Here is a 22,199-nt window from a genome sequence, read left to right on the forward strand (position 1 = left end):
AGGGTCAAACACCGATTTCATTGACATGCAGTGCTTCTACATGCCAGTCCTCAGGACCTACTGTTCTACATAGTTGTGATGTGTCTCTGCTCCAGCACACCTGATTCAAATGCATTACCACCTCAGCAAGCCATCTAGTGCAGCCGAAGTCTGTTAATCCCCCATTCATTTAAGTCAGGTGTGGAACAGCAGGGAAACACTTAAAACACGTAGAAGAACGAGCCCTGAAGACCAGGAGTGGAAAAAGAGAAAAAAAAATGCTGTGCTTATTATTTCCAACTTTGGTTTTGTAATTTTTTTTGAAGTTTTAATTTATATTCCGTCAGCCATAACAAGTTGAAACCCTTGATTTGTTTGTAAATGAACACATTTTAAATAAATCAGCAAGATGTCTAATGATTCAATTTAGTTTATTTGAATTAAGCTAATTCACCACCAATGTCGCCTCAACGGCCATTATAACACAAACCAGTGCAGTTAAAACGTATTTTTTCCACCATAAATCTAGTGTATAGAATTAGGATTTTGTTGTCAGGGTCTTCAACCAGTTGCTGTGTGAAAGGAGGCAGAAATAAAACCAGCAATAATCAGCAATGAATGGAAGTGCAGCCGGCCACTTGGTTACCACACAGCCTGTTGAGTTTCTAGCTCTGAAAAAATAAAAATAATTAAAAATTAAAAACAGTAATTACAGTCATTTGGGAACAAATTGCAAGACGTTTTGGAGAATCAAGGATGGAAGAGGCTGCCTATGAGCCACATATGGAAAGATCAAAACATACAGGATGTGTATCAAGTGTGAAAAACACAAAAAGTCAATAGATGGTGTTCATCTTTGGAAGAAACTGAGTAACAGGAGACATTGTTTCAACACAGAGCAAAAAAAACATAAATCACCAAATCTTAAGGATGTTTATTGCATGTTTTTTATGTCAATGAATGATAAGGGAACATCAGATTGTAAAACTTATACACTACTCGTTACATTAATTGCCACCCGTGGTAAAGTATAAAAACATTACAGGAACCACTCCACTTTCTGTGACGGTATCAAGGCGTTGGTTGTTTGTACCTGTAATTCTTTATCAGTTTGTTTTGCTGTTCTTTTCATATCTCTCTTTGCGGGTGTAGAAGCAGACTCTGAGGATGTTATATTGTTCTCTCCTGTTGCTCTTCTCTTTTTTGTGTCTCACCTTTTTTCATCTTCTTTTTCTCTTCTACCGTCCCATGGAGCAGTAATGCTCCACTTGTGAAAGTAAAATCTGCATGTTTGAAAATTACTTGAAGATTGAAGGGTTTCTATGTTTGAAACATCGTTAGTTTAAGTTTGTAGTCCAACTATTTTAATATTTGCTTTCCACCATGTTTTATTTCATTTCTACATTTTATTCCAACTTGCTTTTATTCTGTTTTATTTTCCTTTATTTTAATCATGTAAAGCACTTTGCATTGTCTTTGTACTGAAATGTGCAATGCTATATAGATAAATTTCCCTTGCCTTGCCTTACCTTTCAGTTAAAGTCTGAGTTGAAGTTAGAAAGCGCTATGTGTGAATGTTTGTGATGGTAGGACAGAAAAGGCTTTTTCCTTACATCTGTCCACAATCAGTTTGCATTTAAAAAAATGGTTTAGCTGTGATTGTGGACGTGGCCAAATTTAGTCAAGCAGCCATTTTCCATTTTTAAGCTATTATCCAGCTTAAAAACACCACTCTTTAGGTTCTGAACATTCCCAGACAGACAAACACATTAAGTTTTAGCGTACTCAGAAGGTGCAAAAATAGGAGAACTGAAGTTCAACGTTGTTCAGATAAAAATGTGTGTATACTCCAAAAAACAAATGAGCAAAAAAAAAAAAAAAAAAAAAAACCTCAAAGAGCGAAGATCCCAGCGTTAAGAAGAAAATTCAGGATGGAACCAATAATTGTCCTGATTTAGGTTTTTGTTTATTCGTTTTCACCCCCCTCAGCCAACAGCCATCTGTCTCCAACCAATCAGCTCAGATCAGTTCCACCTGCTGCCACTAATTACAGTCCACTCTGCTCACCTGTTCACCTGCCTGCACATACCTGCCTCTTTCATCCAATCGCTGCCAGAACGTCTCGTCTTGCTTCATGTGCTCTGCCACCGCGGCAGTGTCCTGTCTAGCAATGTGGCAATAGGAATTGATGTCTCAATGCCTGATAGAGCTCGACAGATTTTGCTTTCACAAGTGGAGCGAACAGCTTTCGCCATAGTGCTCCGCTTGATTTATGCTTGTAAATAGCTTTATTATGATTCCTGCAAGGAGAATTTCAAATTATATGGACACTACAATGGGAAAGTAGGAGAGTAAAGGAAGAACAAGAAGAGAGAGAGAGAAAAAAGAAAGAGTAGAGGTGAAAGAAAGAAGAGATAAAAGGGAGAGAGTGATAAAATGTTCTCCGTCTGCTCCATCACCTAGAAAGAGTTCAAGTCTGGTTCTGCAAGCCATTACTGTCTGCCTGCATCTTCACCCACTGTTCATTATCGCAATAAACCTTTTTAGAGTTCAAATTTGTCCGGCTGATATCGGGTTCTCCAACTCTAGCTCATAGTTTTTTCATTAAATTATACCAGTCTTGTGTGGGGCAAGACAACATGTTGTAAAGTACAGTGATATTGTCTTTATAGGGAATTTCTTAAACATAATACTTAACATAAATCCTTGGTTGACCCCCAAGGATTGATTGAATTTATATCAAATACTAAAAACACACGTTGTTCAAACAAACTAATATCCCTGAATCTGCTCATGTTCAGCATAACATGACAGATCAGCAAAAAGAGTGGTCATAATCATGTATTTATATTGATTTATATTAAAGGGTTTGTCTTGGTACCACCAGAGATATTCCTTAACTCTACACTGAACAAATATTCTCCAATTGAAGGTAGAATTGTTCTTGATTTTTCTGTGAAATTGTACATAACTTAATTTTACGGCGTTTTAAAAACAAGCTTAAAGCTCAAACATTTACTGTAATCCTGGATCACACGACTGGAGGATACAGACAAATATGTTTGTCTGCATTGTGGGGGGGGGGACACAAAAAAAGTCTGCTCAAGTTACTTCATTTCCTTACTTTATTTTCAAGCTCAGGTCAGGAATCGTGGCAGCTTGTCAGAGAAAGTTTGCTTGTAAAGAGAGAGAGAGAGAGAGCGAGAGCAGAGTCCCTGCAGATGAAAATGTTAAAAAAGGGCGAGCGCGCAGTCCAACTTTCTGACACGTTAAACCCAACATCGTCAAAGCAGGTCTGAGAGCGAGCCTCCAGCTTCTGTCAGAGCTGTCAGTGCCGACTCAGAATTATAAAACAAAGTAGCATAAATGCGCCGCAGAGACCAAATTAGACAGTCTGCGGATGACCTCTCCTCTTTGTTGTTTGTGTACGAGACAGACGCCCACCTCACAGTGAGCTCTTCGCTCCCGGTGATGTCTCTCTGAACAGATCGCTGTGCAAAAAAACAAGAGAAATGACATGACACAAAAAAAAAACAAAGTGAAACTGAACTGAGTTGAGCAAAGAAGACGCTCGATGCGAATGGGGACATAAATGTTAGGCGCTGGCGAGGCCGAGTCGGGGATGAATGGGTTTTGGATGCGTGCGACATAAAGTTGGGCTTGTGAAAGAGAGTCTCTTTCTGGGAGCAGTAAAAGTGTGTTTTTTTTTTGAGGTTGGCCTTAGCTGGAGGGTTGAAAAGCAGAGGTGGACGCATGGATGCACGGCTGAGCAGTGAAGGCTGCCGCACGCTGCTCTGTACGCGCGGTCTCGACCTTTGGATCAATAGTTCATCCATGCTGGTTGCCTTTCCTTTATGCTCAACCATAAAATGTGCACCAGGCCCTGCAGCGTTGAAAAACATATCAGTCTCGATGCTTTCCCCCCCCTTTCTTCGTTTTGAGGCAGGTAGATACTAACCAGGTAAACCGCTGCTTGGTTCCCCCCCCTCCCTTCAAACGAGGAGAAAGAAATTTAAAACGGAAGCGCAGACGATTTAATTTGGAGCAAAGTTGTTGTCGGAGCAAATAATGGAATCTGAGGGAAAACAGCCCCCTGGGCTTTTAATGATTGTCATTAAACCGGTGTTAATCCCAGGTTTCACGGCCACTAAGATGTTATTTCTGGAAACCAAATGGAAATGAGGACGCCCCGATTTAAGTGGAAATGGTTTTCAAATGAGCAGCAATTTCGGGCCATTTGCCGATAGCAGACAGAAAAATAAAAGCCCGGGAAGCGGCGCTTTGCTCTCTAATGCCACTTGCTTTTTATGTTCCGCAGGAGATCCTTCAACATGGCCGCTCGTTTGAGGTTGAGAAAGTACTCGCCGACGAAAGATGTCGAACCCTCAAGGTTGGTAGAACTAAAGCAGCTTCAGTCAGCCACCTACGTGCTTTTTACAGGAACGAGCTTCTGAGAATGTCTTCCTGATTATGTCCTCGCCTTGTTCGCCGCCAGCTGTTCACGAGCGTGTTTGGGGTTGGACCTAAAACGGCGGAGAAGTGGCACCGCAGAGGGCTCCGCTCGTTCAGCGACGTTCTGGCGCAGCCCGGCATTCAGCTGAACCGGATGCAGCAAAGTGGTACATCATAATTTCCCCCCCGTCTTCAACAAACCACTCCACAAATTATAGAGCAGAGAAACTCAACACGAACTCGCCTCCAAAAAAAAAAAAAAAACACTTAGAAACCTAATCATTAAATTTCCTGCGAGACTTTATCTCAGTTAAAATTGGTCTGTCCTCAAAAAGGAGCTCGTGTCAGGGGGGTTAAGGTTCATACAGCACCCTGGAAAAAAAAACTTCACACTCTTTGTCACCATATTACCATAACCAACACATATATAGCAGTGTATCACTCTGACGTGGAGGGACAATAACGTCCCACAATTTTCCTCAAATCAAAATCTGAAAAGTGCGGCATGCCTTATATTCAGCTCCATTTACGTTGGAATCTCAGGAAGAAGAAAAACAAAAACAAACTACAGTCTTCAGAATACCTGAATTTATGTGTGTATTTTTGATCACACTATAAATCCTGCTGAAAAAAACTAAACTAAAAATAAGTCAAATTTTCTTGAAATTAGCTTATTTGTCCTTGATTTGAGCAGGTAAATAAGATGGTTTGCCAATGGAATGAGATTTTTTGCACTTAAAATAGGAACAACTCAGCTTTATCATCTTATTTCATGTGCAGTATATCTAATTATCTTAGTTTAGGGGTCAAAATACTCACTCCATTGGCAGATAATCTTATTTACCTGCTCAAATCAAGAATAAATGCACTAATTTCAAGAAAATGTGACTTATTTTTAGCTCAGTTTTTGCAGTGAGTGCTATGAAGGCCTTAGAGGTTTGCCGACAAGTCAGGGAGAAAATTGTGGAGAAGTTTAAAGGAGGGTTAGAATCCCCAAAAAAAAAAAAAATACTGCAGATCTGTGTTCAATCTCCTGAACATGGAGTTGATATGGCATAGCTAAAGCATAGCACCTTAAAGGCATACTATGCAACATTTTTCAGTTAATTAATGTGTTCCATACCGTTTTGGATGATTAAATGAGTCATTTCAGGTCGAACTAAGGTTTTCTCGGCCGCCCTGGTGGTCTGTGGGGGAAATACCGCACTTGCAGGAGCCCTCGGCCCGCACACAGGCTCAGAAGTCTCGTGCGAGACCGCGAGAGTCGGTCTTGCTTTACGGCGAGAACTCCATGTGTTTTTGCCCTGCCATTCACTATATGCACGCGCGAAAGCAACAACAAAGAACCGCGTGTTAATGTCAAATAAACATGCAAGCATATCGAGTTTTATTATTATTATTATTTATTTATTTATTTTTTTTTTTTTGAATGTTGGCGAGACGCTGCCGCGGCGGCCGCCTCGCCAAGATAGTGTTGCGGGAAACCCTGATGTTCATACCTTCACTGTGTTAGTATTGTTTGTACTGCCGTTTTTTCCACTTTTCGTTGCGTTCGCTTGTCTGCTAAGCTCAAAACAACCACGCCTGGCTTGACGGAGAAACCAGAACAGCTGAGCATCTTTACGACAGTGCACTTTTACTTTCGCCCTCTGGGGGGAGCCTCGCTGGAAAATCAACCCCGGTTGCATAGTATACCTTTAACCGTAAAGGTAAGAAAGAAAGAAAGAAAGAAAGTCAACGGAGGCTCCATTAGGGCACGAGGGCTCAATGATAGCTTTGCCACTAGCCGTGTAATGGAGGCAGCACGCTTGTAAAAATAGGCGCTCTGGTCAAATGAGACCAAAAATTAACTTCCTGGAGCAAATCGAACACCGAACATCACCCTCAACTCACCAACTCCCAAGTGAAGCTTGTTGATGGCAGCATTATGCTGTGGGGATGTTATTGTTAAGCAGGGACATAAAAGCTGCTCAGGGTTGATGGATGGATGGAGATAAAAACAGGAAGTACCGGGAGGAAACCTTTAGAGACGGGGACAGAGACTGGCCTTCCAGCAGGACAACACTGAGCACACAGCAACATACAACAGCGTTGAAGTGGAACTGTTTGGGTCAAATCTTATTAATGTGTCAGAGATCTAATGGAGAGCTGCTGGCAAGACTTGAAAGTGGCTTTTCCCAGACACCTTACATCTTGTCTAACTGAGCCTGAGCTATTCCGGGAAGACAAATTAAAGCGACACAACACTAAGATTCTGTCCTCTCCATGTGCACAAAGCTGGCAGAGACATCAAACCAAAATGTCTGCAGCTGTGATTCTTTACAGCTTGTGATACATCACAGAGCTGAACACAAATAAATGCCACACTTTTCAGATTTTCCTTTTTTTATGCCGTTTTTTCGACTTTACATGCCATTTACTTGTGGTCGCGCTGCTGCAATGTCTGAATGTTCCCCAAGGGAGATCAGCAAAGAAAAAATATAATATTGTTTATGCACTAATTATTTTCAGTATTAAAAAAAAGGTAAAAAAAACTGTCAATAATTTTCCTTGAACTTCACAATTATGCGCTACTTTGAGTTGATCCATTCGATGCCTGTTAACGGGACAACAAGTGGAAAACCTCTAGCTGTGTACATGCTCCAGCAAGGCAGTCTAGGTGAATAAATCACACAGAAGTGCAGCTTTTCCTGAAACTGACTTTCCAGAAGATGTTGCTACACACACACACACACACGCTGTTACACTTTATGACTTGGTGATTGAAAGCCTCGAATTGCAGTGTTCACAGGTTGCCATTCATTTCAAACTCCATTCAATAGCTTATAATGCTGACAGACACGTCCATCAAAACGGTCACAATCCATCATTCGCGACGCTAAATTCACCACTTCTGAAGCGGAGAAATAATATAGGTTTTTGAAGCGGCGGATGCCTTTGAACCCTAATCGCTTCGCTGTATTCGGGGAAATCTTTACCGAGCAGAAACAAGAGCCGTCCCATTAATTTTCCGCCGCGGCGACAGAAAAATCATTAAAAAAGGTTTGGTTAATTAATGGGAGGTGCATCGCTGTTCGTCTCGCGGAGGAAAGAAAAGAGAATTAAGTGCTTTTTAAGTGGCACAAAGACAGGGGAAAATGCAAAGTGAGATGCATAAAACGAGATAATCATCAATGCATCAATTATAATTAGGAACAGTTTGTAGATACTGTAATCCTCCTGTGTCTGTAGCTGTTAGCCGGCGTCTATCAGCCGGCGGAGCGTGTCGCGTTTCCGCCGTACTTTTTAATCCACCCTGACTCCGCGTCTTTCCCCCCCAGAGCAAATGGCTGTGATTGATGGCTAGCTGCCAGACTAATAACCGTGTGGTCTTTTCCCTGCAGGTTTTCTGCATTATGGAGACATCTCCAGGGCTGTCAGCAGAGCCGAGGCGCGGGCCGTGGGGAACATTATTGACGAGGCCGTCCATGTGATCACGCCGAATGCCATACTGGCGCTGACAGGTGGCTTTCGGAGGTACAAGGCTTGTCTCCTTCTCTCACGCTTGATATTGTGGATGAAATAGAACGGCCGTTCTGTCTCCCCCCCTCCGCTGTTGTTAAATCTCTATCTGCTGTGCACAGGAAAAAAAGAGAGGTTGCCACGAGGTGTGGTTGATTCCCGTTTAAATATTCCCCATTGCAGTGACTGTTTCAGTGAAATTGGTGTAAAAAACCCCAAATAAAATTAGTTTGGCATTAAAGGAGAAGTCCGGTCAAAATCAGAATTCAAACTGCTGAAAGTACTTTAAATATAAAACTACTACATACTGTGCAAAAAATTATATGTTTTTTTAATTATGAATAATTTTCATTTAATCATGTTTATGTGGAGGAATCCATCTTGGTCAAGAATAGTACTGTCACCTCCCATTTTTTGACGTCACTCGGCGGACCCGCAGTTGAGTAAGTTTCAACGCTGTGTTTGTCACGGCGCACTATTTTCCAACATGGTGACAACTGGTGCTCTGTACGAAGCAGAGAGTGATGAAGTACTTAGTGACAGTGATGGGAGTTCCGTGGAGCTATCATCATCTGATAGCGATATGGATTTTTTTAGAAGAATTTCTTGAAAGAAACCGGACTTTTGACGGAATCCAGCGTACCTATTTCCAGTGCAAACTCAGTCGGGTCCTACAGTATATATGTATACACGCGTGTGTGTGTGTGTGTGCGTGCACTCCGCCGCAGCACGGCTGTGCCGGCGCTGCAGCGGAGCGCGCACACACACACACACACACAGCGGCGGAGAGATCGCTGAAGTGACTTAAGTTATATATTTGCCCTCTAGTAAATAGGGCAGGTGGTCATTATTGTATAATTATTAAAAGATAAAAGCGTTCCAGCACATGCTGGGGCGGAGGGATACCACATCACATGTGGTATCCCTCCGCCCCTCTGCTCGGTGACCATCCCCGCAAATTCTAAATAAAAAATTCTAAAAAAAAAAATAACTTACCGAAAATCCTTGCCCTCATGTCATGTTCAAAACATTCTTCTTCAAAATGGTCGCTGCATATGACGTGTTTTCTCTCTGGCCAGAAGTTAGATGGCAAATCCGCTCTCTTCAAGTTGGCAATCCAGCAACGAGCCCGGTGGCTCATGAATCGGGAAGTTGAAATAAGCAATGTTTTTTCCACTTTTACCAGTTGTGTTGGAACATCCGATGGCCATGCACGTGGGCATTGATGCTTCAGCAAAAGCTCCTGGGAATGTCAGCGGTGAAGTCCTCTGGAAATCCGAAAAAATTATTGATGACCGCAGCTGTGTAGAACGGCTCCTATTGACTTTGCATGGAAAGCGGAGAGAAATGCTGTCGCCGCTTCCGCTTTTCCACGCCCCAGGATGTGATGTCAAACGCCCCTTACTGCCCAAATATGGGCAGTAATGTCAGCCCCCATACACAGTTATCCAGACGACAATTAATGTTTTTATTTTCTTATTGATTAAAGATAAGTTCATTAAATAACCACAAACGTATTAGTTTTAGTTATAGCTAATGATCCCCTGATTTTTCCTTGTTGACCGGACTTCCCCTTTAAAGCTGGAGGTGGTTCTCCCATTCTCGTGTTTTTAATGGAAAAGAACAGGTCAGTCGTGTTGTGCGGCGAGTCCAGGTCACTCAAACGCATTACACTGCCAGTATCAGAGTGCGTAGCGAGTTGCTCTTGTAAAGCAACTTGCTGAGTGCAACTTTCTGGTCGCAGACAACACCTCCCCTCCGCTCCCACCTCTTTGTGCTTCTCTCTTCTTTTTTTATGTGCACAGCTTTGTGCCCGGGTATTCGCGGAGCACTCTGCTCTGTCGCCCGCGCTGTAAAAATCCAGCCATAACCCAGCAGCGTGTGAGGTAAATAATTCAGAGAGCCGTCTGGCAGCGAGGACATGCACTTGCTTTCTCAACAGGGGTGAGAGAGCTGCGACGACTTAGCTGATGACCTTTAATGCTGTCTGAGCTACAAACACGATGCAGTTTTTTTTTTCTCTCTCTCTCTCTCTCTCGCTCTCTGTCCTCCATAAACCTTAGAAAGAAACATGTTTTATATTCGAAAGTAGATCTGGTTTTCCTGTTTTGTGCAAAATAAGCAACTTGCCAAATCTACATTTGAAAGTGTTACGATCGTTGAGTGATGGTAGTTCCCTGCCTCCATCCTTTGTGAGAAGAGAAAACTCTTTACATAAAATCCTTATTGCTCAAACTACTGTGTTTTCTATTTGAATACTTTTAACTTAAAGACAATGAGGCTCTCATCATTGGTGCAACAAGCCATGCAGTGCAGAAATCTCCAGCAAAGCTTCAGGCTCCATATTTGTTTTGAGGTGCTTAATATTGGATCCAGGAATAGGAACCAGTCAGACTAACCATTTTGTTCCCCCTTCATCTTTGCAGGTTTTCACATTACTAGTTGCTATAAATTAGCTACTGACTGCTCAGAACTACGCCACAGAAACCAACTTATAAAGGCGGATATTTTACGTCGATTTATTGATTTATTTTGAACAGTTGTCATTAAAAATGTAGTGTGAAGAATTACACTATGACAAGGTGATTCAAATATTGACATAAATCAAACAACAAAACATCAAAATGTAGAGTAATAGTAACTCACTTTTGTCCACGGGCGTCTAAAGTTTTCTGCACGTGGGCTGGAATTATCAAATTAAAAGTACTCGAAGGCCAAAATATGAATAAAGAAATAACCCGCTCTACAAAATATGATCATTTTAAATAAACAAATTTGTCAGATTTTATTTGTTGGAAAGTGTGTTCATCCAGTTTGGTAATTATTTTGGGATTGACCAAATGAACCTGAATTCTTTTTGGTCTTGCAGCATAAGAACAAAACTTGGTTCAGCCTTTCTTTAAAAACTTTTAGTGTATTTCACCAATATTAAGGATTCAAAGCAGATATCAATGCACAAGTCTGTATTTAAAAAGGCCATGACAACACATTTAATTTTTCTACGTTACCATCTAACATAGAAAGTACTCCTGGGTCAATGTGAGCTTCTGAGCTTTCTGTGTCTCTGCTCTGTCTTCTCTAACCCCCAGTGGGTCGAGGCAGATGAGCGTTCACACTGAGCCTGGTTCTGGTTCTGCTGGAGGTTCTCCTCCCTGTTAAAGGGGAGTTTTCCTCTCCACTGTCGCTTCATGCATGCTCAGTATGACGGATTGCTGCAAAGCCATCAACAATGCAGACGACTGTCCACTGTGGCTCTACGCTCTTTCAGGAGGAGTGAATGCTGCTTGGAGAGACTTGATGCAACCTGCTGGGTTTCCTTAGAGAGGAAACTTTCTGACCAATCAGGAGGATTTGATTGAATTTGACTTTGTAAAGAACCTTGAGAGGACATGTGTTGTGAATTGGCCCTATAAATAAAACTGAATTGAATGTTTCTGAGGTTTTGGGGGTATAATATGATCTGTTGTGCACTGATGAGGCCGTGTGAATGTCAGGAGTGGGTACCAAAGGACCGATATGGTTGTAGCCAATCAGAGCGAAGTCAACTAGGTAGAGCTGCATATAATTACTGCAACCAACCCTTTTACTGAGGAGGGACATTTGGCCTGATTATTTGGAGAATTTCCATATGCAGCAATATCAACTACATGAAATGGTTTAAACAGTGATGTCATGGCAACTTTAGGCAAATGTCAAAGGACGGATGTGCTCCTATTTCTATGAAATTAAAGAGAACATAAAAAGTGTTAGAAAATAAAAAAACAAATGCTTTGTGTTGTTACCTGACACATTCAATTGTTAGATTGTAATAATTTTGCTCAAGCAAAAATAAAAAGTTTCCGTCTCCCCCAGCCGTCGGTGCTGGTGGACCATATATTTCTTGAAATACAGTCGGGGGCAGAAAATCAGTCTAGGGGCCGCAAACTTTGGACATGCCTGCTTCAGTAGGAACAAAAGACATATTTTATCAATGTAGAGTAAAAACCCCGGAGAGTTTTATGTTTTTCAGTTTGTCACGGAATTCAACAAATTTTACTCAACAACACTATATATATTTTTTTAAATTAGTCCTACTTTTTTTATTTATTTATCTGCTTTTCACTATACCCATTCTTCTGTAGCTACGGCTTTAATTTCCTATGTGATTTTTCCATGCATTTTCAGACACCAACCTCAGAAGGTCCATACATTCTGCATGACGTCTGGACTGCAGCATACACTTAGTCTCTGTTCATCTTATTAAAGCTCGAAACTGCTTCAAACATCTGCAGAAGAGAACAATTCAACATCTCCAATCGACAGAAGGCCAGATGACAGCTCGAGAGATATCTGATTATGTAAATAATGGCTCCTCGAGGAGGGAGTGTTGTAAAATGAGCCGAGGAAAGTGATTAGAGCATCATGGGTAGTTAACATCAAGAATGAAGGGGAGGAACTGCTCAGGATTTATGGGCCAGTAACTCGCTGCAGAGAGTAAAGGGGCCTGTGAGAGAGCAGTTATGGATTTAAACTCGACCAGATGAAGCAGTCCTTCACCTCACTTTAGATTTAGACTTAGGGGGTGTTACAATCAGAGGTGGGCAGAGTAGCCAAAAGACTGTACTCAAATAAGAGCAGCACTATTTCAGCATATTTAAAAAGAACTAAAAAGTGGTCGGCCAGGAAATTACTCAAGAAATAGTGAAAAAGTATTCAGTAAGAAGGTTACTCAAGTACTGAGTTACTAATCATAACAGCTGATGATTTAATATTTTAAAATGGTGTAATTGGAAAGACTGAAATATAAGGTTGTGTGCAAATTTTGGTATATTAAAGACAAAAATTAAAAAATATACAAACAACAACATAATTACAAAACAACAGATTTAGACAGAAGAAACACTTTTCTAAATCATTGTTTTTCAACATTAAACCTGAAAGCAATACTTACAGCAGTTAATGTATGTACAGTATGTTAGAACAATACAAAGTATTTCCAATGACAGTATCTACAGTTTACTGGATGTTCATTTAACCTCCAAATGGCGCAATGAGCTCAGAAGGTAGAAAATAACATTAAAATAACAAAGCTTGTGTATAAATAAGAAGTCTCACTTCAACAAAAACTCCAGCTTTTTTTCACCGGTGCATTTTTGGATAAAACAGTTATGTTTTTCATTCATGAAGTTACTTACAGCAGGTAGAGTAGCCAGAAATTTTACTCAAGTAAAAGTAGCGATACTTGAGTAATAATATGACTCAAGTAAAAGTAAAAAGTACAGTGCAGTAAAACATCTTCTAAAAGTGCATTTTGTTCAAAAAGTTACTCAAGTAAATGTAACTGAGTAAATGTAACCACCTCTGGTCACGTTAGACCTTATTGGAACCCTGCAGAGACGTAATTGAAGAGTAATGACTTGGACCCCGTCAGCCAGTGAGACACTAATTTAGCATGTTCTTCCTCAAAAGCAGATTCTCCAGACGGGCGTCACCACGCCTGGAACAGTTCAAACGCTGTCTGAGCTGCCAGCTGCAACACTAATAATCTTCTGATTCTCCTCAGTGTGGCATATTAGTAAATGTTCATTTTGAAAGGGCTGTCAAAGCTGCATTTAATTACCTATAATTTGAGCGTCTCATTAGCTTTCTCTCTTTGTGGCAAATAGCCCTTGTCATAAATTAGAAGTGCGGTATAGTGTATATACCTCCTTGAACGGATATTTTTGGCACCGTCAGACCTTTTTATCTGTGGATGAGATACACAGAAAATGACTCGGATCCCAAAAAGTTGCACAAAATAAGGGCTGTGCTTCACAAGCTGGAGTTGTCATCCACTTCAGAGGGAAACAGCATGGCTGGGATCTGTTGATGCCACTGACATTAGGCTTATTGAAAGGACAGCTGTGGAAGGCGGGTGACAAGCCTTAAAAGCGGTTTTGTTGGGGTGGGGTGGGGTGGGGGGGATTAAAAATAGATTAGGCGTGAAAATGCAGCTTCTACCAGCGCCGCGTGTGAAAAGGCTCGCGCAGCGCCAGTGGAGCGCCGTATTTATTTCTGCGTGTTGCCAGCGAGTCCCTGCTGTGGATCTTGTGTAACATCAGATTGTCTGGAATATTAACTCAAAGTGACACTGATGAGGGGGGGGGGGGGGGCAGCAGTGGTGTCTGCTCTCCCAAGCCTCAAACAGAGGCTGAGCCTCCAAGCTTTGTTTGCCTTCAACAGCAGCTCAGATAAGGATTCCTTATCGGTTTAATTCATGGTGTCATGATTGTTCAGCCCGACTCTATTATCGGCTCACGGCAGGGGAGAGCGAAATGCGACGCCTGGTCTGAATCTATGATCCGCGGCACATCGCGCCTCTCCTTGCTCTCGTGGCGCATTCATTAAGATCAGATAAAGCGAGAGATAGACGGTGGGTTATACACATTGCTCCAGATGATTTAGTTGTTCCCAGTGATGGTGGGACTCGGCCAGATCTGCCCCCAATCGCTGATCTCGTTTGTGGCGTCGAGCCGTGACCTTCAGTGTGCAATGAAGCCATGGATGTGTGTCAGCTCCCCTACGCATGAGGTCATGGTGACAGGAAAACAGAGGACCACTCCCTCCAGGGTGAAAGCAAGGCTCAGTCTGAGCCACAGCGCTTCATGTGTCTGGTGCATGAGTAAGGGAGGGATGGGTAGACAACCTCTGGCCTTGTCTTGCAGCCCCATTCTGGGGTTGTCTAGTGTGGTGTGGATAAAAAAAACGTAGGCTTAGACAACTTTAGGGTAATTTTGTATGCATTTTGCATACAGAACGATATTTCGTTGCACACAGCTTTCAACAGTGTAATGGGTTTGCAGGTGGAATAAGACATTACAATGTAAAGTGCAGCATCGATCAGATGTATACAGTGCAGGAGGAAAACAGTGTGCAGAAGAATGTTCAGTTTTATGTGCAAAAATAATGGTGCAAAAAGGCATTTGTATGGAAATGTATGGTGCAGTGCAAATAATATGTGCAAAAATGCAGTAAACGTTGGGTTGTGTACCATTTAAATGGATAATAATAATAGTTCGGCAACGTTGGTAATGCCAATTAAGGATGCAAACAGCACCTAAACCAGAAAGCTCTTGATTTTCTCACCCATTTGCATTGAAACCGAACCGTCATCTGTGATCGTGGGATGATGGTGATGGGCGAAGGATGCGGATCGCCAATACAAGTCAATGAAATTAGCTTTCTTTGTAGGGTGTTCCGGACTCTGCCTCAGCCGTGGGGTGGATAGTCGGACGAGGTGGTTCTGGCATCTGATCAGGAGGCGAGGAGATCCAATGGTAGCGCCTAAAGTCATTGGAGGGATTACAAGACGTGCCTTTGGACTCTCCAGAATGAGCTGGGGTGTGTCTATTGATGAGCAGGACCTCCCTGACCAAATCTATGGTATCACAGGGCATTGATTTATAGATGGATCTGGTTTCTTTTTTCCGGATCGCCTTCTCTTGAGTGCAGCTGAGCTCCCTCCCCCCTGCGGATGAGTCCTTTCTGTGGATTTTCCATCAGCAGCAGCAACCACACTTCCCACTTCTTTATTATTCATACATGTCGCCTTGTCGCCCATAGAAATTTGTAAATAGCTATGTATATTTTATAGGCCTTGTGAATAATTTAGCACTTTCCCTCACGCAATAAAAAAGTAGACGGGCTGAATTCACACCAGGTGTTCATAATGTTCTTGACTTCAGCTCTGTGTTGAGGAACGCCAGGCTGCTGCTACTCTACGCGTCGCACCGGCGAGCCTCTGTTTCCGCCCAGAATGAAAAGGAAAACATACTCTTTGCTGTATGAACTCGTCGGCTCTTTGAGTGAGGCCGCATTAAACAAGACGTCTGCACTGACCTGACAGATCTTAGTGAAAGAGATTAACGTGTCAAGCTTAATGCCGTAAAGCCGCGGCGTCATCTCTAATTGAACTTTCTCAGTATTGAATATCAAGCAGAAATCCGGTTGTTCTTCAAACCTGATTTTTTTTTTCTTTTTCCAAGCTTTGGCTGTTTTTTTTTTTTTTATTCGTGGAGCACATTTAGGCTGCACACTTGAGTGAATTTTGCCAGCGCAGCAGAAGCATACGTTGAGATTAATTTAACAACATTAGCGCACTGTACAAGCCGGAATGAGAGAGTGTCCTCTGTGTTGAATTAGAGGAATCTCTGCGGACGAATATCTTTGATGTATTTTAAGATAGGTGCATCAAATGTTTGTATCTTTTAAGGAAAAAAGGGATATAAATATAAAACATTTCCTATTCTGTTATATTAAACATTGAATAATTATATCTAATCGATATTTAGAGCCAGACATCTACAAATCCAAGAAGTGTCGATCAGAAATGATTCGCAATCATACATTTCATTGGATCTGATTTACACGGGTTATTTTAAAACCCTCTTTTCTGCCACGACCTGCATAAGGACTTATATGAATGATGACGATGGTTCTGTAACCACACCGTCTTGAAGCCTGACACCGTCTGAGACTAAAAACATTGTTTTAAAAGTTGTTCTTTTCCAAAGAAAACATTTTAAAGTGCATATTTTGGAGATCTTGCAGCTTGTTGGCAATGAATGGTATAAATACTTTTGTATAATGTTTCTGAAGCAGTGCAGCCCTCTATTGCCAGTCCACGACAAGGTAACTGAGAGACACACAACCATGAACACACACAAACAACCGTGCACACACATACTCACGCCTAAGGGCTATTTGGAGAGACCAATTAACCTAACAGCCATGTTTTTGTACTATGGGAGTAAGCCAGATTACCCTGAGAGAGCAACCCACGCATGCACAGGGAGACAATCCAAGCAGAAAGACCCTAGGCTGCGGTTGAGGCAAACACACATCCCCTATCAATATACACATAATGTTAGATTACCAAGCTGCTGCCCTCAGACCACAGGTCTCCTGACTTTCTCCCCGTTTTCTGGATAAAGATAGACATTGTCAATGTAAGAACTGCACACTACTGCACTTTTGTCTTGGGTGGATATTGTGTAATGAACTGATTCCTGATTTCGGTGTTTCCAGCTTAATGTGCTCGCTCAGGATGAGGGACTGATGCAAAGTGAAGAACTTGATGCGTCTCTGCTGGGCCTCCTTGGATGACAGTAGCGCTTTGCCCATTGGCACGAGAAACTGAAATTGCTCGTGTTGTTTCAACAAGGATGAAATTAGAATGTATGGAGGCCATTTGGTGTTAATTAGTGCTAGATAAATCAGCCGATTTAAGCTGAATTAAAGTTTTTTAGGAAGTTCCGGCTCTGTTGTTAGCTGCCAGTTGCTTTTTCATGAGCTGCAAAATCTGCAAAGCAAAAGTTGCGAAAATGATGACACGCAAGCCTCTGTCGAGCCGTACCAATGTTCCGTCAATGCCACCACAACCGCAGGGGCACAAACTTTTCTTATTGTGCTTACTTGCTACCTTATTTAGCGGCGCGGACCTTTGATGCTCTCCCACAAGCCATTCACACCCTTCCCCCCCGTTCCTTTAATGCCGCTCACTCTGACTGGCGTCAGTCATTTGCCGGTGACACGAAGGAGAGATCAAACGCGGAGCCTTGTGGATGCAGAAGCTTCTTTGGAGCCATATCGCCCACAACATTCACTGACATTTTGCTTTGTTGTCAGCAGTGACACTGGAGCATACTTCTGGAGGATTTCGCCTGTTGCTTATCAAAGGGTTTCTGTGTTAACGTGTGTCTGTGTGTGTGTGTGTGATAGGTAATGATCAGTTTGAAACGAGCCATCTTTGGCAGGAAGGACCAAGCTGATGTGAACAAGTCCATCACTACAAGGTTTCTCTTTCCCTCTCTCTCTCTCTCTCTCTCTCTCTCTCTCTCTCTGTCTCTCTCTCGCACACATACACACACACAGAGTCACATTAACTTTTTTTTTTAAAGGTGCCATTTTGCTGTCGTCGTAATTAAATGGCTGCTCGCACACAGACCTGCAAACAGGCAAAGACAAACATGCCATGAATCTTTGAGGATGAACGCTTTAACCAGTTAAAATTCAATTTCATTGCAACAATTTCTTCAAGGAAAAGTTCCTGCAAAAACAAGTTACCCTGGGTCATAAATCTGTTAAACGAGGAGGTTGCTTTGACATTAATGACTGTAACTGTGTAAACTACTGCATAGTTTTCAGATACCACGGCGCCCTGCAAAAATATGCATACATCTTGAAATGCTTCCATTATCTTCACATTGCAACCCCACACTTTATTGTATTTTACTGGGATTTTATGTTTAGAAAGGCTTTTACAAATAAAAAAAGTGAAATGGGTGGCATTTATATTCATTCAGCAACTTTGAAGCAAAGTTCCTGTACACTCTTTTTTTTTTTTCTTCAAACATTGTCCACATTTGACGAGGCGGCCTCTCGATCTCCCCGTCTCATTCACCAAGGCCCGCCTCACCCGGTTTCGTAGATTTGGCAGCAAAGGAAGAAAACAACTATCAGAGACAAAACACTTGGAATATCCGTATATATTTATAACAACTGGAATTCCAAGGGGAGACACACACTTACAACTTTATCCTAAAGCCTCATGTAGTAGAGCACAGAGTCCACCCTCCCGTGTCGGCTGCAGGTGTGTGTCTGAAGAACCGCCCAGGGGCGCACATCTAATAGGCGGGGCCCTCACTGTGTACGTGACTGAATGATGTCCGGGGGGGTGCATACACACTCATTCTATCTGTGCTTGTGTTCTCACAAACAAAACAGATCCGCATTCCAGTGTCAAAACAAGGAGTTGGCTTCTTGATACATTGGTCAGGAGTCTGGTCTCCCAAAAGAAGGTTGGGTGAATTTATAGCCTTGATTGACCCTGCAGACTGCGTCCTCTTTGCACTCCAGGCCACTCAGTTTAACTATATTATTTAAAACCTGGGTAGCTCTTACTGCTTTAATAAAATACATGATTAATACAACAACTGATGATATGTTTCCACAACACATTATGTCAGATTGGATGGGAAGCATCTCTGACGACCTGGGTCATGGATTTTCATGTCTTGACATAGATTAGAACTGGACTTTGACTAGGCCATTCTCACACACAACCTTGCTTTTAATCTAAACCATTCTGTTTCAACTCTCGCTGTATGTTTAGGATCACTTAAGTCTTTTGCAACTACTAACAGGTTTTCTTCTCTTATGGCCTTCTGTTCAGGTCGATGATCTATCTTTCTGTTGGTTCTGTGTAGCTTTCACAGTGCTACCCCATAGCATGAGGCTACCACCACCCTATTTCATGGTGGTAAAGGTGTTTTCAGGCTAATTTGAAATGTTACCACATGTTAATGACAGTCTTAAATGTTGGCCTCATCTGACAGGGCACCTTCTTCCACTTTTCACTAGCAACGTTTTCAATCAAATTGTCAATCAAATTTTAAGCAAACTTTTAAAATGTCACAAACAAGAAAGTGCGAATTAGCCGTGTCCACACATTTGGAGTGAATTAACTAGGCTAGGAAAACATAATTTTGCCAAAGGCTGACGTTACGCATGGGCATAATACCCAAGAACTAGAGGTTGCAAACAAACATGGACAACCCCGCCCCCCCTTAAAAAAAGAGGTTTTCAAGACTGTGTTGCTATCAGACAAGTTATAATTGGTCTGCCATATTAGCTGGCATTGGCGACATTACTAGCAGATCAGAGACGTAGGGAAGGAAATGCGATTCAATGCACGTTATGAGAATATGCGGGAGGACACCGACAACGAAAACAGATGATCAGTCATGTGAGGTAAATGCTTGCTACATCAGGACTTAATTGGGAGATGTGTTTCCATCTCCTGTTTTGTGCATTAACTCTTTTTCCGCAATATCCAAAATCCAAGTGTAAAAAAATTTGGTGAAATTGAGGAAGTCATTTTGAATTTCAATCAATCTTTTATAATGCAATATTTCAAAATGAAATTCAAAAAGCATAGATGGAAACATGGCTGCTGTTCCCTTTACATGTTTGTGACAAACCACGTACAGTACCTCCTATAACCTTCATTCAACACTGGGTTTCTTCTGCTCGCTCAGATTTGAGGCGTGCACATACAGTATTTAGATTTTGTGATATTATGTTAAACAATAGTCCTGTCAACAGATTATCCCACCTAAGCTGTGGATCTCTGCAGCTCCTCCAGAGAGCCTTTGGGCCTCTTGACTGCTTATATTTCCATGTCTTGATAGGTTTGTTGGTGCACCAGCTTATTTAAACTTTTAGATGATGGATTGAAGAGTGTTCTGTGAGAAGTTCAAAGGTTGAGATTTCTCTTTTGTAACTTGATCCCTGCTTTAATTTTTTTCAAGACATTTAAAGACGTTTGGTTTTTTAGGTGGGTCAGAACAAAGGGAGCTGTGTACATTATCACACCACATTGTTAAAATTTTAGATTTTACAGAAAAATATTCATGTTATGGAATATATTAATTCCACTTAAGAAGACTGCATACTCTGCGTATAAATAATAAGAAATTACAATAATGTTTAAAACTGTGCTGTGACAAAATGTGGAAACAGTCAAGCGTAGGAATGCTTTTTCTTTTATTCAGATCTAGTCCGATTTTAATTCTCAGGATTCTTCCTGGATTTGCTCAGCAACTTCCTTTGGAAGACATACCATCCAGTTACCACTACTACACACAACTTTAATGATACTATGGTTCTTTAACAAACTGTATGACTGGGATTGCTTTAACAGACCCATGAAGACATTATTTTACAACTGTTGTCTTTAAAGAGGGCTTTCTTTAACCTTGCCAACAAGCTGAATTCAAAGAAACACACAAAAATGTGCAGAATGGACACATTATCAATCTGGCTGGCCAGGTTATTTATTAATAATTTAGCAAAAACTAACTCTTATACCACAAATTAATTAAAATCTGTTCAGTTTAGAAGACAAAACTCAAAAGTATTTTATTAGATATGCATAAATGAAAGGACGCATGCTATTTTTAACCTGGCCGTTGTTACCGATTCAGCTGCCAGATGGAAGCTTTGATATACCTTTTGTGTACATACTGTTCCCATGGAGGTTCTGCTGAGTTTTCTCTGACATATGTTCCTGGCAGATACGGTAATCCTGTCATAATAACCTTACTGGGCTGAAACGCGCCTTCACCACAGCTGTACTGATGGAGAAAACATTTTCTCTTAGCTACAAGGTTCAACACATCAATCCCAGAAAAAAAATACAATATTTGTTAGTAGAGGAAGCTGGTAAAATGAGAGCTACTTTCATGCCTACGGCTTGTCAAAGCTGCACTATATTCAGTTTTCCTTTTAGGATCGAACAGCGCATCCTGTAACGACGATCTGTGTTTGATTTTTAGGGGGAAGGAGTTTGGCCATGATGTAGACTTTATAGTGACCACAGCAGAGCTGGGAAATGAGAAGAGCCTTCTGATCAACATTATTGACATTCTGAAAAAACAAGTAAGTAGATGCTTTCAGCTGCCTGCCTGCAAAGGTTCAAATCCAGCAACAGTTACAAAGGGCATCCGTAAAGTTAAAGATACGGCATTTTTTGCTGTCTGCATAGTATTTCATTTTCATTGTTGATTTTACAGTACCTCTCAAACATCTCTATGGTGACAAAATGAGCCACATTAAGCTTTTTACATGTAGACCACAAAGGGAAATGTTGGTTTTATCTGACCCAAGCCCCTTCTTGTCTGATCCCTGCACGGTTTATGTCAAACTGCAAACACGACCTGCAGTTTGACAGGACATTAAGGCTTTTATTTAACTATGACTTTCATCTTGCAACTCTCCCTTAAAGTAAGAACAATTTTATTCAAATGGCTCATTTCTCAAAATAAATTGCTAAGTGTTCCACAGATGAAAAACTCAATCAGTACATCCAAATAGTTAAGCAAAGGCAACTTTTACAAGCCTTTTTTTTAGTAACTTTTTGAAAAAGAGTCCAGTCCTCAAACTCAACTGGAGGAAGTTCCAGAAAATTTCTGCTGAAACTGAAGAAAACACATTTGTCCTAAACACACACACACACACTGCTACACTCGGCCAATAACCAAAGCCTGTATTTTAGAAAGTGTATTCTATTACCTACATAAAAAGTAATAAAACAAAAGATGTCTTACACATATTAAGATTTTCTGATGTTTTTGAAAACAAAAATGGGCATTAAGTTTTCAATAAATGTAACGTGAAGTTCAAGCAAGCATTAGACTTAGACTTACACTCAGACAAACTTTATTGTCATTTTGTTTGCACAAAGTGCG

At 41.3% G+C, this 22,199-nt stretch overlaps 1 protein-coding gene across 1 annotated transcript in view; it reads left to right on the forward strand.

Annotated features, from left to right (window-relative positions):
- The window catches only part of dntt (deoxynucleotidyltransferase, terminal), a 134,570-nt gene that overhangs the window by 45,137 nt on the left and 67,234 nt on the right, over nucleotides 1–22,199 (forward strand). The window contains exons 5-8 of the mRNA XM_012862358.3: nucleotides 4,298–4,369; nucleotides 4,475–4,598; nucleotides 7,815–7,947; nucleotides 21,288–21,390. Coding sequence (XP_012717812.2) covers nucleotides 4,298–4,369; nucleotides 4,475–4,598; nucleotides 7,815–7,947; nucleotides 21,288–21,390 — 432 coding nt within the window. The remainder of the gene's footprint in view (nucleotides 1–4,297; nucleotides 4,370–4,474; nucleotides 4,599–7,814; nucleotides 7,948–21,287; nucleotides 21,391–22,199) is intronic.

The sequence above is a fragment of the Fundulus heteroclitus genome, chromosome 22 (genome assembly GCF_011125445.2).
Source record: "Fundulus heteroclitus isolate FHET01 chromosome 22, MU-UCD_Fhet_4.1, whole genome shotgun sequence".
NCBI lineage: Eukaryota > Metazoa > Chordata > Actinopteri > Cyprinodontiformes > Fundulidae > Fundulus > Fundulus heteroclitus.